The sequence below is a fragment of the Mya arenaria genome, chromosome 8, assembly GCF_026914265.1.
Source record: "Mya arenaria isolate MELC-2E11 chromosome 8, ASM2691426v1".
In the NCBI taxonomy this organism is placed as follows: domain Eukaryota; kingdom Metazoa; phylum Mollusca; class Bivalvia; order Myida; family Myidae; genus Mya; species Mya arenaria.
Window position 1 is genome coordinate 30,092,070 of NC_069129.1, and position 15,359 is coordinate 30,107,428.

The window sequence follows — 15,359 nt, forward strand, 5'->3', positions numbered from 1 at the left end:
CAAGTATGAGGTCCCTCGGTCAAAGCGTTCTCAAGTTATTGATCGGAAACCATTTGGTATTCCGACCGACCGACCGACAGACAGACAGACCGACCGACCGACCGACATGTGCAAAACAATATACCCCACTTTTTTCAAAAGGGGGCATAAAAAATATATTGCAGGATATTATGATTGTATGAACATACTTGTCAATTATCACGTTTTTAGATAACACTATTTAGTATAAGCTTAATTCTGCAGACAGCCATAATCTGTTATAACTCAACCTTGAGTCTGTTTTGATAGTAGAAATCAGTTCTGGTATCTTAATTCGGTTAGGCAAAGACCTATGGTTGGACTCACGCATATGAACTTTAAGGTTTACAACAAGATAACATTTATTGATTAAAAACCAGTTAATTGAAATAGTATATCCATAAACAATCCACGACACATTATTGATTTCCTTTACAGATTATACAATTATTTTGGTCAATTAATGTTCGCACTGAAACAAACGTTTCAGGTGCAATTTTCAATATCTTCATCTGGCAAATCCATACTAGAATTAATGGAAGATATCGGTTCATATAGCACTTTGTCTGTAGTATCACGTTCTTTTAAAAATGCATCTATATCATCACCGCCATTTTTTAATTCACTACTATTAGTGACCGCTCTACCATGCTGCAACTCATCAACATGATCTCCAGTTCTTGAATGTTCAAATAAAGTATCATCTGGTGTTTCACACACTTCTGATTCTCCTGTTATATTTTCTTTTGAAACTGTTGATTGATCTGAATCAGTGTTACTACACTTGTCAACAAATTTATCTCCCTTGAATTGGAACTCTTCTGTTTTTTCGACCATAGGAGTATCACAGTAATCGCTATAGCAACTTGTATCACGACTTATTTCATAAATATACATGGGACTACTTTTATCTAATGGCTCCACGTGTTTCAGAGTCCCGGTTTCAAAATGCTGAATTTCTAGTGGCAATTTCAATTGCTCTAACATAGCACGACTTTTATCCGTAATTTCAACATGTCTTAAACTGTTCACTTTATCAAAGTGCTGAATTGATAACGACAATTTTAATTCAGGATTATCTATATTTGGCGAGCTATGGTCAAAGGTCTTAGACCTTTTAAGTTTCCTTTGTTTGTCAAAAGTTTTTATTGAAAGACTTAAATTTTCTCTATCCGGCGTTATTACTGGCCCACCGTCAAAAGTTCTACTTTTGTGTAGAGAATGGCATCTAGTAGTAGACGATTGATTTAAAAGTTTTGGATCAGATGACTGGTGCCTGCCTCCGTCTGCTGGCTTGTTTAAAGTGCCTGTAAGAAAAAAAGCATCAACTTAGTATTTCCTTTTAAAACCATGCACTTTTTCATTCCAAGTTAGTGTTTCAAACTTCCTGTACATCAACACCGCAAGTGGGTGTCAACGTTCGTCCCAGGGGTTTAAATTTAAAAAAGGTGTAACAAATATTTAAATCAGATTTGTGGGTCATCTACCACATGACTGTGCAGAGTATTTCTGGTAGAATGTGTATTTGTAATGAAGCAATCAAAAATATATGGTAAAAACATTTAACATGCAATTTTACTTACTACTCATATTTTATACACTTACATAATAATTTCGGACCAAATGTGTACAATAGTTTTCATACCAAAAGTACCTTTATGAACAGTGTTCAAACCTCCATGGTTAAAAATATCTTCGTTTTTAGTGTCCGATTTCTCCGATATAGGGGGAAGTGTTTCTAATTCTTTAAGCAAAAGTTGTCTGACTTCTTCACTCTAGAATCAGAAATATTGACATTTTTTTATTATTGCAAGAAGCTTATTCTGATTTCAAACTGTTTTATTCTTTTGCTTATTTTATATGTCTTCAAACAAAAAATAAAGCTTCACTTCCTAATTACTGTTGTGTGCAATAATTTCCATTTAACAAAAGTTTATTCCATGGATCAAAATTTAGATTTCCGTCTAATCATTATTGTAACATGAACTTTTTTTCGCTCAAAGTGAATTTTAGTAACTAAATCATGAAGAGGTGAAAATAATGAGTATTTCATTTAATTAGTAAAATTTATAATATATCTTTTTTTGGGCCCGAGGCTTTGTATTACGAAATAAAAAGTTTGTATGTGTATAGTAAAACACCTTTGCCACATCCAGTGGTGAATGGTTGTGTTTGTTGACAACGTCCGGTCTGGCACCGTTCTGAAGCAGGAGTTTGGTTGACTCAAAACAGCCTCGTATTGCAGTATGGTGGAGAGGCGTGTTGCCATTTGTGTTGCATACGTCAAGTCTGCTGTTTTTCTGCAAATAAAAACGCATAATGACGTTCATACCTCAAATGTTAACATTGTTCTTTTGACGAGTACCAAGTAAGTTAACAATAACGTCATATATTTATAGACCAAATCGAATGACTTGATAGCTAAATAAACATAACATTGTTACCAAAATAACGGACAGTGCATGGGAGCGGAAAACTGCGGCGTAACAACATGTACGTAGACATGGAGACCGACATATCATCATCGGTGAAGAAATTGATCGATTAAAACTAAAACTATTACCACTGCTAAAAATGTCAGCGCATCGACTAAAATCTTTATTGTCAGCTAGGTTGTGAAACGATCACACGCCATGCAATGTGATCGTAAAACCATTTTTAAAGGGGGAAACTCGATTGAGACAGCATGTGAGACATGATAATCTTTAAATCATGTAAACTGATGTCGGCCACGAATCACCTCGTATTGACAATTCTCGGCCTGTTATGAGAAAATACCGTATTGACCGATTTTGGGATCATTTGGTGTCTAGTCCCTTAAACGTTTACAAATAAGTTACAATCAAGTTAATTTACAAAAAAATGTCCATGGTTAGATATACTTTGCATGTCATGGGAACGTTTCATATTACGTAAAATATTTTAGACAAAATGCCCACATTGAAGTTTCAAAATTTACCTGAACTTTTTGTGCTTGTTATGGTTCATTTAACTTCTTACCTTTATAAGCAGTTGTACTACATTTGGACTAGACTTGGCACACGCAAGGTGTAGGGCTAACTCTCCATATTGGTCCTGTAGGTTTACATCCGCCCCGCATTGCAATAACAACTGCACCATCTAAATTTAAGTATTGTTGATTTCATGATTTGATTCTAGTATTGATCAAAGTATTAAGCAAACAGCATTACGGACAAGATCATTTCTAATGACTCACATTAGCAAAATCAAGGTACCCTAAATATGCGAATTTAAGATACCTAATGACCGCATTTAAATTTTGAAAGGCAAAAAATAGTATTTTTATCAAATTTTGTACAACAAATAAGCTTTTTGGGCCTTCAACGATTGCATAATATATCATAACAGTCCGATCTCAGTTGGAAAAAGAGCAAATATGCAGAAGAAAGCCAATGTGCTTCTGAGATTTATATTCTGAAATTTTGTTGGTTATACATAAACAACTCAGGATAGATATTAGCTTGTCATTTTCTAGAGAACAGAATGGACATTGTTTTCGCTGGGTTAAAAGTAACTAGCCCAAGTACTAATAGTATCGATGTCTCTTTAAAGTATTTCAGTAGCCCGTAAGGGTTCTTCCACAAGGATATAAAGACTTGTATCATTTGCAAATAGTCTGACATTTCTTCCGAAGTTGACATCAATGTCGTTCATGAAAATCATAGATAGTAAGTGACCTTAAATAGATCTTTGCCCCAAGCCTCAAAAAAGACCCAACTTGATTAAGATCCGAGGAGAACTACAAGTTGCTTGCTATTGGTGAGATCATAATCACAACCATGGCAGTAATTGTCGCGAAAACCAGATTCTTTGTAACATAACATGCAGACCAGAATGTCAAATTTTGTCAAAGGCTTTGCTGATATCAAAAAACACTGTTCTGACTTGTATTTTGGAGGAAATTATGTGGATTGAAATTGCAGTCGGCAGGAAAAAAAAACTGAACTGAAAGGGAATAAAAAGGTCTGATCACGAAGAAGATTGAAGATGTGCTTGTATACAACCTGTTCAAACACTATCTCCTATGTATTTAGAATAGAAATTGAGTGATAGTCAACAGAAAGTGTCTGATCATCTTTCTTTTTTAAACAACACATTCATTAGCATGTTTCCACTGACAAAATACCAGTAGAGAGACATGTTAAAAAATATACTTTTCGGAACAAGATGATTTGGGGTTCAGAATCCTTAACGTAGACCTCATATTTTAGCTATTCTCTCAGCTTTTTGAGTATTTACAGACATTCGGTATTTTTGCCCTTCCGGCTTCGTGTTCAGCTAAGTAGTTGTAAATTTTTGTACTAATTGAATCTACATGTAGCTGCAAAAAGACCCCCTTACCAACTTGTTACTGTCGTGCGATAGCCAATTAACTTCTCAGTGTGACATTTCAGCATTAGGTTGCTGTACATTTCAGAGAGATTTCATCGCATTTCGAATAAAATTAAGTTAAATACAGCTGAAACAAAAAAGTAATGGACTGACGTATATAATGAAACGCAACTAGTAAATGCATTAATTCTGGTGCATAAACAAATTAGATTTTAATTAACGCTTTTCATTTTGGAATAACAAAGATGCACTGAATAACACCTAACCCTTGAAATACCATTTTTTGAGAAAAAACAACAGATAATAAATAACAAACATACCTGAGGCCGGTCATGATGGCATGCGAGATGTAGCGGAGTAATATGTTTGTTTGTCAGTATGTTAACGAATGCTCCTTTTTTCAACAGTAGCGTAAACACTTCTAGATTGTTCTCTATAACACACGTGTGCAATGGGGCAAATCCTCTCTTGCTCTGGCAGTTAATGGACACACAATTCATGTTGGAATGCTAAAACAATATTGGAATTATTAGTAAGTTTTAACTTTAACTGATCCCATAAGCCTATTTTTTCAAAAGAACTTGGCAAGCAAATGTAACACATTTATATTTTTCACAGTTGGCAGAGGGGCATGTCTCTAGATTTATTAAGCCAATGTGATACAGACTGTTTAAAAAATATTTTGAACATTTTAGAGAAATCACATGTATGTCCAAAGAAGCAAACAGGAGCACTGTAACAACACTTTAAAGCACACACAAGCTTAAACTGATTTCAACTTTCTGGTTTTTATGCTGCCTTTTAATTTCTTTATTGAAATGTTTCCTCTTAAGGCTTACATATTAAGCCTATATTTACTATATATTACAGACAGCTTCCAGTGACAAAAAATAAAGACTGGAAATGCTCACCTTTTGAATATCTAGACATTTGTCACACTGGCATAGTGGGTGACACATTTTATCTGAGGCCGTCGCCTGTCTGGATATTGGAGATGGACTCTCACTGGTGTCAGAATCCATCCAGCCAAAGTGGTATTTCACCTGACGGCAGAGATAATAAAACAATTGATTGGTCAAACTTATGCTGACACTTCGCATACTTGATACATCGAATGATTAGAGACGGGAGGGTTGAACTATATGTAGTATATTTCTAAGATATTTGTATCGATATAATCAACTAAAATTGAGCAGAGCGAAATCTAACAATTTTCTGTTTTATTTCAGTAAAAACAGGGCATAACTTTATTATAATTATAGAGTCATTGACCTACAATATTGTCTGTGACAACATTTGCTAGCTTTATTTGAATGTTTTTTGAATGATTTGTTTGGTAATGACCAATGTATAAGTGTTGAAATGTCGACAGCAAAAATGCAAATATTTTGAAACTACTCAAAAAAACTTAAAATATTACAAGAGATGTTTGTCAAACATTATGCCCCCTGAGCGCCAAGTTGCCAGAAATATTTGGACAATTGAATGAAATATGCATGGACTGAAATGACAGCTGATTTGTCATTGGATGCATATGAGGCAGGTCATCTACTGGTCATGACCAATAAGCCTACCTAGTATGAGGTCCCTGGGTCAAAGCGTTCTCAAGTTATTGATCGGAAACCGTTTTTCATGTTAAGGTCACACTGACCTTGACCTTTGACCCACTGACCTCAAAATCAATAGGGTTCATCTGCTGGTCATGACCAATACACCTACCAAGTATGAGGTTCCTGGGTCAAAGCGTTCTCAAGTTATTGATCGGAAACCGTTTTTCATGTAAAGGTCACACTGACCTTGACCTTTGACCCACTGACCTCAAAATCAATAGGGTTCATCTGCTGGTCATGACCAATACACCTACCAAGTATGAGGTTCCTGGGTCAAAGCGTTCTCAAGTTATTGATCGGAAACCGTTTTTCATGTAAAGGTCACACTGACCTTGACCTTTGACCCACTGACCTCAAAATCAATAGGGTTCATCTGCTGGTGATGACCAATACACATACCAAGTATGAGGTTCCTGGGTCAAAGCGTTCTCAAGTTATTGATCGGAAACCGTTTTTCATGTTAAGGTCACACTGACCTTGACCTTTGACCCACTGACCTCAAAATCAATAGGGTTCATCTGCTGGTCATGACCAATAAGCCTACCTAGTATGAGGTCCCTGGGTCAAAGCGTTCTCAAGTTATTGATCGGAAACCGTTTTTCATGTTAAGGTTACACTGACCTTGACCTTTGACCCACTGACCTCAAAATCAATAGGGTTCATCTGCTGGTGATGACCAATACACATACCAAGTATGAGGTCCCTCGGTCAAAGCGTTCTCAAGTTATTGATCGGAAACCGTTTTTCATGTTAAGGTCACACTGACCTTGACCTTTGACCCACTGACCTCAAAATCAATAGGGTTCATCTGCTGGTCATGACCAATACACCTACCTAGTATGAGGTCCCTGGGTCAAAGCGTTCTCAAGTTATTGATCGGAAACCGTTTTTCATGTAAAGGTCACACTGACCTTGACCTTTGACCCACTGACCTCAAAATCAATAGGGTTCATCTGCTGGTGATGACCAATACACATACCAAGTATGAGGTCCCTCGGTCAAAGCGTTCTCAAGTTATTGATCGGAAACCGTTTTTCATGTAAAGGTCACACTGACCTTGACCTTTGACCCACTGACCTCAAAATCAATAGGGTTCATCTGCTGGTGATGACCAATACACATACCAAGTATGAGGTCCCTCGGTCAAAGCGTTCTCAAGTTATTGATCGGAAACCATTTGGTATTCCGACCGACCGACCGACAGACAGACCGACCGACCGACCGACCGACCGACCGACATGTGCAAAACAATATACCCCACTTTTTTCAAAAGGGGGCATAAAAACATACCAGTTCAATATCCTTTGCAGCTATGGCCTTGAACAATTTCTCTACTTGCCGTGTGTTTTCTGCCTGATCAAGGGAGGCAACTACTGGAGTTCTTGGTGACATCATTTCCTTACTGGAGTTATCTACCAGTTGAACAGGGGATCTGTCTCTAACATCCACAATTTCAAAGCCATGCGGGGTCTGAAAAACACCACATGAAAAATTATGCTCTCCAATTGTTGTCAGATGGCATCTTCTTTTTACTTTGAAAATTGAGCTATGCAAGGTGAATCAGTTGAAGTCCTGAGCAAAAGAAACAATCAACTAACCTGAGGGTGAAAATGAAACAACAACACTTACAGAACAAGCACATACCTCGGGTGACTGGTCATCTTGACCATTAGGGGTTGGAGCTGGGGACAGGGTGGGGATGGTGTTTTTTGGATTAGGTGTAACAGTTCCTTTGGAATAATGTACTGGTTTGATGGTGGACTGCAATGGGCAGATATGGGATTTTCATAATAACTTACTGTTGCACATTTATTTAAAACATAAGTACCGTCTCATTCCAGGTTACAGTAAAAAAAAAAAATTGTTGCACTTTTTGTTTGTCAATCTTAATGAAAACATCTCAATTTGCCTTGATTTTAAAACTTACGAGCTAAAACTACTTCAATAAGCTCTGGTAAAAATCTCATTAGGTTAAGCCTCAGCCCAAATCTACCTCTGGGTGCCTGTAGATCAATGGTGGAGGGTCATCTAGCACAATCTGCAGGGCTTTCTTGATGTCAGGGTTTTGGGCCACGTTGAGTGGAGTCTGACGTTTACGGTTGCGAACTCTGGGGTCAGCCTCAGATTCCAGAAGAAAGTTCACAATCCCCTCTGAGGAAAGTGAGTTTAAAGTGGTGAATTTAAAAATGCATAAAAAAGCACTGCTGGCCAAACCCAAGACTTAGTGTTCTAAATAAACAATGGGCAAATCCTAAGAATAATCAAAGCCATAGTAACAAGCATTGCTGTACATCTGCATATTGTCATTTGATACTTTGTAAGAATCCTGCATGTAAGGCATAATTGTGCTATTACAAAAAACATCATATTGCATGAATACTTGAGAAGGTCTTCGCTTCATTTAAATTGTATTTATTATCTTATACAAAAAGCGAAGAATCAACGATATAAACTTAATGAGGAATTCATTCTAACAAAGAGGTCAACATGTTAACATCATAAGAACATTGCCTGTTTCTTTGTAAAGCATGATGTATACAATAAAAAACCCTACCATATCCCCACTTGGCTGCTAGATGTAGTGGAGTATCTCCCATGTCATTCTGGGCGTTCACGTTCAGTCGACTCTTCAATATGTCCAGGAAAAGGATCGCTTTCACACACTGAAATAATTGCTAATCATTCAGCCAAAATACAACCTATTTGACGTTTGTTTACATTCAAAATGCATTTAATGGGCCTTCAACATTGATATTTTGCATAACGTCAAATGATCAGCTTGAACTATACTCCTCAAAATAATTTAACGACCACAAAATTAAAGGGCTATAATTTCATCAATTTAATTATTACAAACAAAACAATTTAATATATGAACTACATGATATCTGTAGTTAACAATTGTAAAAGTACGTAATAGCGAATAAAAATGGTAAACACATTTGAGATCAAAAGGCCTAAAGTTGAACGTTTGCATATCGGTGGGTGGGGCATGCAATTTTACAAACAGCAATGTTACATGTTGAAAGTCCCACACCAAGTAAAGTTCATATTGCGTGTGACCATCTCTAGGGCAATCACAGCCCTAAACCTGGAATTGAAGCTGCGAATCAATTTCCTGATTGCAGGTCGAGGAATTCTTCCCCACTCCTCAATGAGCGCTTGTGTTAGGTCCTCCCGGGTCTGTGGTTGAGCTGGCGGCGCTGATCTGTCATTGGAGAATGTCCCATACATGCTCTATTGGATTAAGATCAGGAGAGCGGGCAGGCCAGTCCAGTCCTCTATTCCTTCGCGTTCAATGTAGTCATTGACAACACGAGCCCGGTGCGGACGGGCGTTATCGTCCATAAGCACCAAGTCCTGGCCAATAGCACCAGCATAAGGTCGCACAAATGCATCAAGGATCTCATCTCGATAGCGAACACCGGTCAAAGAACCGTTTTGGATGACGTACAAGTCAGTAGAACCATCATATGAGACCCCACCCCAAACAAGTACTAACAAGGCCACCGAACCTATCGTGTTCCTGAATGCAACAGTCCTTGAATCGCTCAGTTTTCTGTCGCCACACACGTCTCCTGCCGTCATTGAAGGCAACACCAAACTACGACTCATCAGTAAACAGGACTGACCAGAGTCTTAGTTAGTGGAATGTTTTGGTGGATTGAGAAAAAGCCAACCTTAACCTCCTGTGGCCTGGTTTCAATGGAGGGCGGACAGCTGGCCTCCGAGCACGAATATTGGCAGCGTGAAGTCTGTTTTTTACAGTTTGTTCACAGATTCAAATCCCAGATGCCACACGGAAGTTTGCATCAATGTTTTAGCGGATTCGAACCTCCCACGTTTAGCCATATTAACAATATAACGTTCACCACAGTCCGTTGTTTTCCTTGTACGACCTCTTCCTGATCGTTCAACAACAGAGCCAGTATCCAGGTACCTCTGCCACACATGACCGACCACAGTGCCCACAGTATGGCTAACGTTAAACTGACGTCCAATGTGACGAACATCATTCCAACAATTCGTTCCATATCACCAAGCGGTAAATGTCTCCTTAGGGGCATAATTGCCGTAAAATTACTGTTCAAGTCTGAAACTATCCAAACTTTACACAATAATGTGTTTAACCAGTTACACTACAAAACCGACTGTTTTAAAGAATGGTAGGAATCACTCAGTATCGCAGGGTGACCCAAACAATATCCAAAATCCTCAATTTACCTGTGCAGTTAAGCACGATTAACTGTGTTCTACATGTACCCTATACACCCATGTATACTTGTACTTCAATGGATAAATTATCAATACCTGTACTGATTCAAAATAATGGTATGAAATAGTGGTCCTTAAATTATTTTGAGGAGTGTATTATATCATGATTTTAAATGTTTGATCTCAAAAAAGTTGTTATCATTTTATAATGCTATTTAAAAAAAGTTGAAATACATCCTCATGTCCATTCTTTGCACACAGATGGAGGGGTGTGTTTCCTTCATTGTCTGCGACACTGATATCTGCTCCAAAATGGACCAACAGCAACTGAAATAAATTCATAAAACTTAACTTGACATATTTGGCAGTAGAAGCCTTTGATTACTTCAAATGCGCACGATTCCTACTATTTTTTTTTGTGAAATTCATATTATGATTAAATACTTCACAGCCTGGTTCAATGTGCCCTTTTCTCCCATAAAACCCTGTTCTCTTTTCTGCAGCACCCTGTCTTTTTGAAAACCTGCCTTAATTTCTAGTCATTGGTTTTATATAATAACTTTCATTGTACTCAAAAATACTGGCACACATTTTTTTCCTGACATTTCTTATTCATGTACCTTATTATGATTCATTTTTTACTGATATGTGCCTGTGTCTTGGGCATAATACACCATCATATAATATATTATTCTTATGGTGGAGACTTCAGCTGAATTATTTCGAAATCCCACCAAGAATGATAAAGTTATGGATGGGAAATAAAAGCAGGATAGACAAATGTCATGATACACGTTATTTCCGTTATAGCCTCCTATCTTCTTTGTGAGGCAGAGGTATAATTATGCACACTGTATATAATCGAATACGCTTTATAACTAATAACTTTCAGGCTTTTAGAACTTAAACAACTTAATTTCCAAATGGCAATTCATTTTAAAATTTGGAAAGAAGAGCCCATAAGACCCTATGCTCTACTGGCATGACTTTTTTGGTATTTTTTTTATCCAAAACATGTGCATACTTGTAAGAGGCAATGTATTGAACACACATTCAAAGGGAAGCAATCCGTGAACCATATATTTTCCTGCTTATTTGTAACAAAGGGCAAAGAGAGAGTAACACTACACTACTATCTGTACAAGTTGTCTCCCTTAGAGTATATTTTTATCCAGGGCCATAATCAAGTCATGCATGGGCGGATCTGGTTAATTTTCCAAAAGACTAGGAGAGCTAAAGACATACATTCAAACGACCAAATAACCAACTTGACAAGCATTACTTTAAGCTCTCATACTTAAAACTGTGGCAGACACATCTAACATATTCTTTTTTCTTACTATGACGTTTTGGTGTCCCTTTAAGGTGGCCATGTGTAGCGGAGTACATCCAAGGTAGTCTGAGGCATCTGTGAGACATCTTAACTTCACAAGAATATCAATTAGGCCCGCCTGACCATAGAATGCCGCAAGGTGAAGGGCTGAAGTGAAGATTAAAGTCACTTTTAAGTTTCCATCAGTTTCCATATGTCACATGTTCATTGCTCCACTAATTGCCATTTTTTTCCACTTCAAGATGGTGGCATATTTAGAGTTATAAAAAAACAGTCAAAATACATCAATTATGAAAAAAACTTGTCTCAGAGTTAACATCAGTAAGACTAAAACAGTTACATAAAATGAATATTCAGTTGGGCAATTCCATAAAGGTTAAATTCAAAGAAAATAAGGTTCAAATGTTTTGACACAAGTCCTGTATCATTCTTAATATTAATCATTAAGCTCCTGTTTTAAAACACAAGAAAACGAAAAAAATCACCAGCTCGCACCAATTTTCAGCAAAAGCAGAGGAAACAAAAAAAAAATTGCAGGCAAACTATTTTCTAAATTTCATGAAAAAAAAGTATATTAATTGTAGAAAAGTTTGAGCAACTATCTCTCCATGTTGCATTCTTTTACTAATGGCTAATGACAAATTAATTTATTCAATGTAAAAGCAAGAACAAGTAACACATTTAATTACTTTTCAATTGTTCTTAGTTGATAAAGGCATGTGTATGACCAGCATACATGTGTGTGTGTGTGCGTGCATGTGTGCGTGCGTGCGTGTGTGTGTTAAAACTATTATGACAAGCATTATAATGACAAGACACCAAATGGTCCAAAAATCAGCAAATACAGTATTTTCTCATAACAAGCCTTGAATTATAAATGCCAGCTAGTAGGAGGCCGATAATACAATCGTGATTAAAAGAAAAAACACAACAATCATGATACTGACTCATCTGAGTTACCCTGTTTAAAACTAGCACATAATGGTTTCCCAGTTTAAATTATATCTGGTTATGAGTATTAATATATATATTGACGCTATTTTTAAACTTACTGGGATTTAGTAGACAACCCAAGAAAATTTCGAAAAAGAAAAATGCACAAAAACTGCGAAAGATGCATGTGTCATATGTGCTGTAATAAATCAGTAAGTAAGATTCAATGTGTTGTACACAACGATGTCAATTTTATGTAATTTTTTGACAATTTCCATTTTTTCTTGCAATTTTATCATCTGGTGTCTAGTCCTGTTTGCCCAACAATAATGGCTATACAATTCAGTTGTACCAGTTTTTTTCCTACAATACAAACCAGCTTCATGTATATTTACCAGTGCGCCCCATATCATCTCTGACAATTGGAGTAACAGCCCCTGAATTCTGTGAGGACTTGCTCTGTAACTCTGCACATTTTTCACAGGTACACAGTGGATGGCACATTTTGGACAAAATGTTGTCTGCCTCACTTGTGGGTTTCTTCAACATCATCTTAACTGCAGCCTCATCCCCATATTGCACATACTGAAAAGGATAGATGTATTCATTAATTAAATGGTATGTCTTTTTATACATGCCATAACCCCCAGTGGGGGGGAAAATTTCCCGGAATTTCGATCCATCCCCCGGTCTCCCGGCGGGAGGTTATAAGTATCTTCCATGGCCGAGAGTGTAAGATAGGTTCATTCCAAACCGAGCGTAGGGTGTTTATGAGGTTTACCAAGTTTCTGCAAAACACCCTGTGCGAGGGTTGGGATAAAACTATCTTACATGAGCGTCTATGGTAAATGCCTTTTTCTCCCACCTCAGTTAAACAAAATTAAGTAAAAATGCATTTTTTGCTGGAACTCTTTTGTGCTTAGTGAAAATAATTGCGTATGGATATGCGATAGCACGTGGTTGTCATGGATATACGCACAGTGATCCGGTTAATGTTAAATCGGTCTTATTAAATAGTTCTAAGAAAAAAAAAGCATTATTTCTTGAATGGTGCGTGAAAACTGTTATATGGTGACATTTGAAGCATGAAATAATTAATTAGCGTTCTAAATATTACCATAAGAAAAGATTTCCTTGATGCTACTAACCAGAGTCTTCAACAAGGGAGGTAATTATAATGTGGTGACCATTAAAAAGGAGTTCCATACCAGCATTTTATCTTCGCCTGTGGGCAAGATAAGAATATCTAGCATGGTTAAATTATTGGATCTACTTATCTGAGGTGGGAGAAAAAAATTGCCCGGAATTTAAAAAAAAAATAAAAAAAAATTGTTTAGATAATTTACATCAGGCAATTATGACAAAGCAAAACACAGTATTTGAGGGAAACTGAATGTAAAGAAACAAACAGGGTGAAATGACTGTACAAAAAAGGTTTGATAAATGCCAAAGGGAGACATTAACAATAAGTGATCAATTAACTTGAAGTAATGATCAAAGGCAAAGAAATATTACTATTTTGGAAAAGGAAGAAATTGATAATTTTCATTCCATTCTCTTAGTGTCTGAACATCATCATAGCTGATAGTATTAAGCAGAATTTTTTTAAAGACTTTGGAGAAAGTTAAATTTAATTTACAGTATTACAGTGTATCATAAGAATATGATAAATCATGACATAAAATAATTCTGTATAATGAAAAAGGTTTTCAGAGCAAAATATATATGAATACATATTTTCATACTTTTGCATCTAAAAATACTTTGAAATTTCGACAACTTAAACCTGAATACTACCAAAATCCCCTTGAATGTTCAGCCTTTCTGAACAAATCCCCCTGAATGGTCTCCAGAAAATATGGCATGTATGGTCTTTTGAATGCAGTCTTAATAATGCAGATTTTCCATGTATTTTTATGTAAAATACCATTTAAAAAATTATTTAAGTCTGACTTCAAATAGTCATAGGAATATGGAAAATTTCTACCAAAAACCCAAAAACCATTTACCTAAAATTTTACCTTCGGGCAAGTGCAAATTTCAATCACAGTGAATAAACCTTCGAGTAAAAAGAAAAAATCCTTTGATACTTTCAGCTGAATTTGTGTATTTTTAGCATACAAAAAAAAATGCACCATGTTTTAGTAGTTCAAAGAAAAACATCTTTGAAAACGAAAGCATAAAATGTTTTGTGGCCAGTGCCTAACATGGTTCCCAAAATACAGACACCAGGTTGCATACATCCATATGACCACAAAAACATAGGTGAAAGAGCTTCTTCTTGATGAAATTTGAGACTCGGTGGACTCCTGCCTCATGTAGAGCTCTACGCTCTCACACAATAACCGATGGCTTTGTATTTGTCTAAAAAAGAAGTTGAGATGTACACCTCAAAGTTACCTGGAAGAACTTTTCCTTGGTAGAGGTGAGAGACCCGGTGGATCCTTGCCTCGTGTAGCCAGGCTCTCGTCTTGGGACTGTTGGCTTTGTGTTTGTCTAAAAATTAGGTATTCATATGAACAAGAGGTCATGGGCTCGAGTCCTAGTGTTTCATGGTGTTTCAAAGTCAATACAGCAATACTAAATATCATCCAATGAACAGACCACTAGAATATTTAATGTATCAGCATATAGCCATCTTTAAAATACAGTTAAAAGGATTAGAAGGTAATTGCTTGTTTCAGTGTTATAAAGAATTTGGAACTCCTCGGCCATTTTCCATCGAAAAAAATGTTACATTAGTAGAAGTAGTTTGTAAAATTTGAAATAACAGTAATAATCAATTGTAGTGTTTTAATGTGAAGTATGAATTACTACGTTTAAATTAAATGCCAGTGAAGTGTATTATTGCATAAATAGTTAAGATCCCCAAGAGTAAAGTCATGAAGTTCCAGTGA

At 36.6% G+C, this 15,359-nt stretch overlaps 1 protein-coding gene across 5 annotated transcripts in view; it reads right to left on the bottom strand.

Moving 5' to 3' along the window:
- Positions 1-280: 280 nt before the first annotated feature.
- Positions 281-15,359, bottom strand: part of LOC128243763 (ankyrin repeat domain-containing protein 27-like) — a 39,784-nt gene continuing 24,705 nt past the window's right edge. For 2 of the 5 annotated variants that reach the window (XM_052961694.1, XM_052961695.1), the window contains exons 14-27: positions 14,863-14,958; positions 12,858-13,047; positions 11,537-11,676; positions 10,431-10,523; positions 8,536-8,644; positions 7,975-8,132; positions 7,626-7,742; positions 7,272-7,451; positions 5,283-5,414; positions 4,692-4,880; positions 3,019-3,138; positions 2,160-2,318; positions 1,664-1,793; positions 282-1,325 (exon numbers count right to left, since the gene is read on the bottom strand). In XM_052961694.1, the coding sequence (XP_052817654.1) occupies positions 505-1,325; positions 1,664-1,793; positions 2,160-2,318; positions 3,019-3,138; positions 4,692-4,880; positions 5,283-5,414; positions 7,272-7,451; positions 7,626-7,742; positions 7,975-8,132; positions 8,536-8,644; positions 10,431-10,523; positions 11,537-11,676; positions 12,858-13,047; positions 14,863-14,958 (2,634 nt within the window). In that variant the 3' untranslated portion in view covers positions 282-504. The other 3 variants (XM_052961696.1, XM_052961697.1, XM_052961698.1) reach the window with 3 other exon arrangements.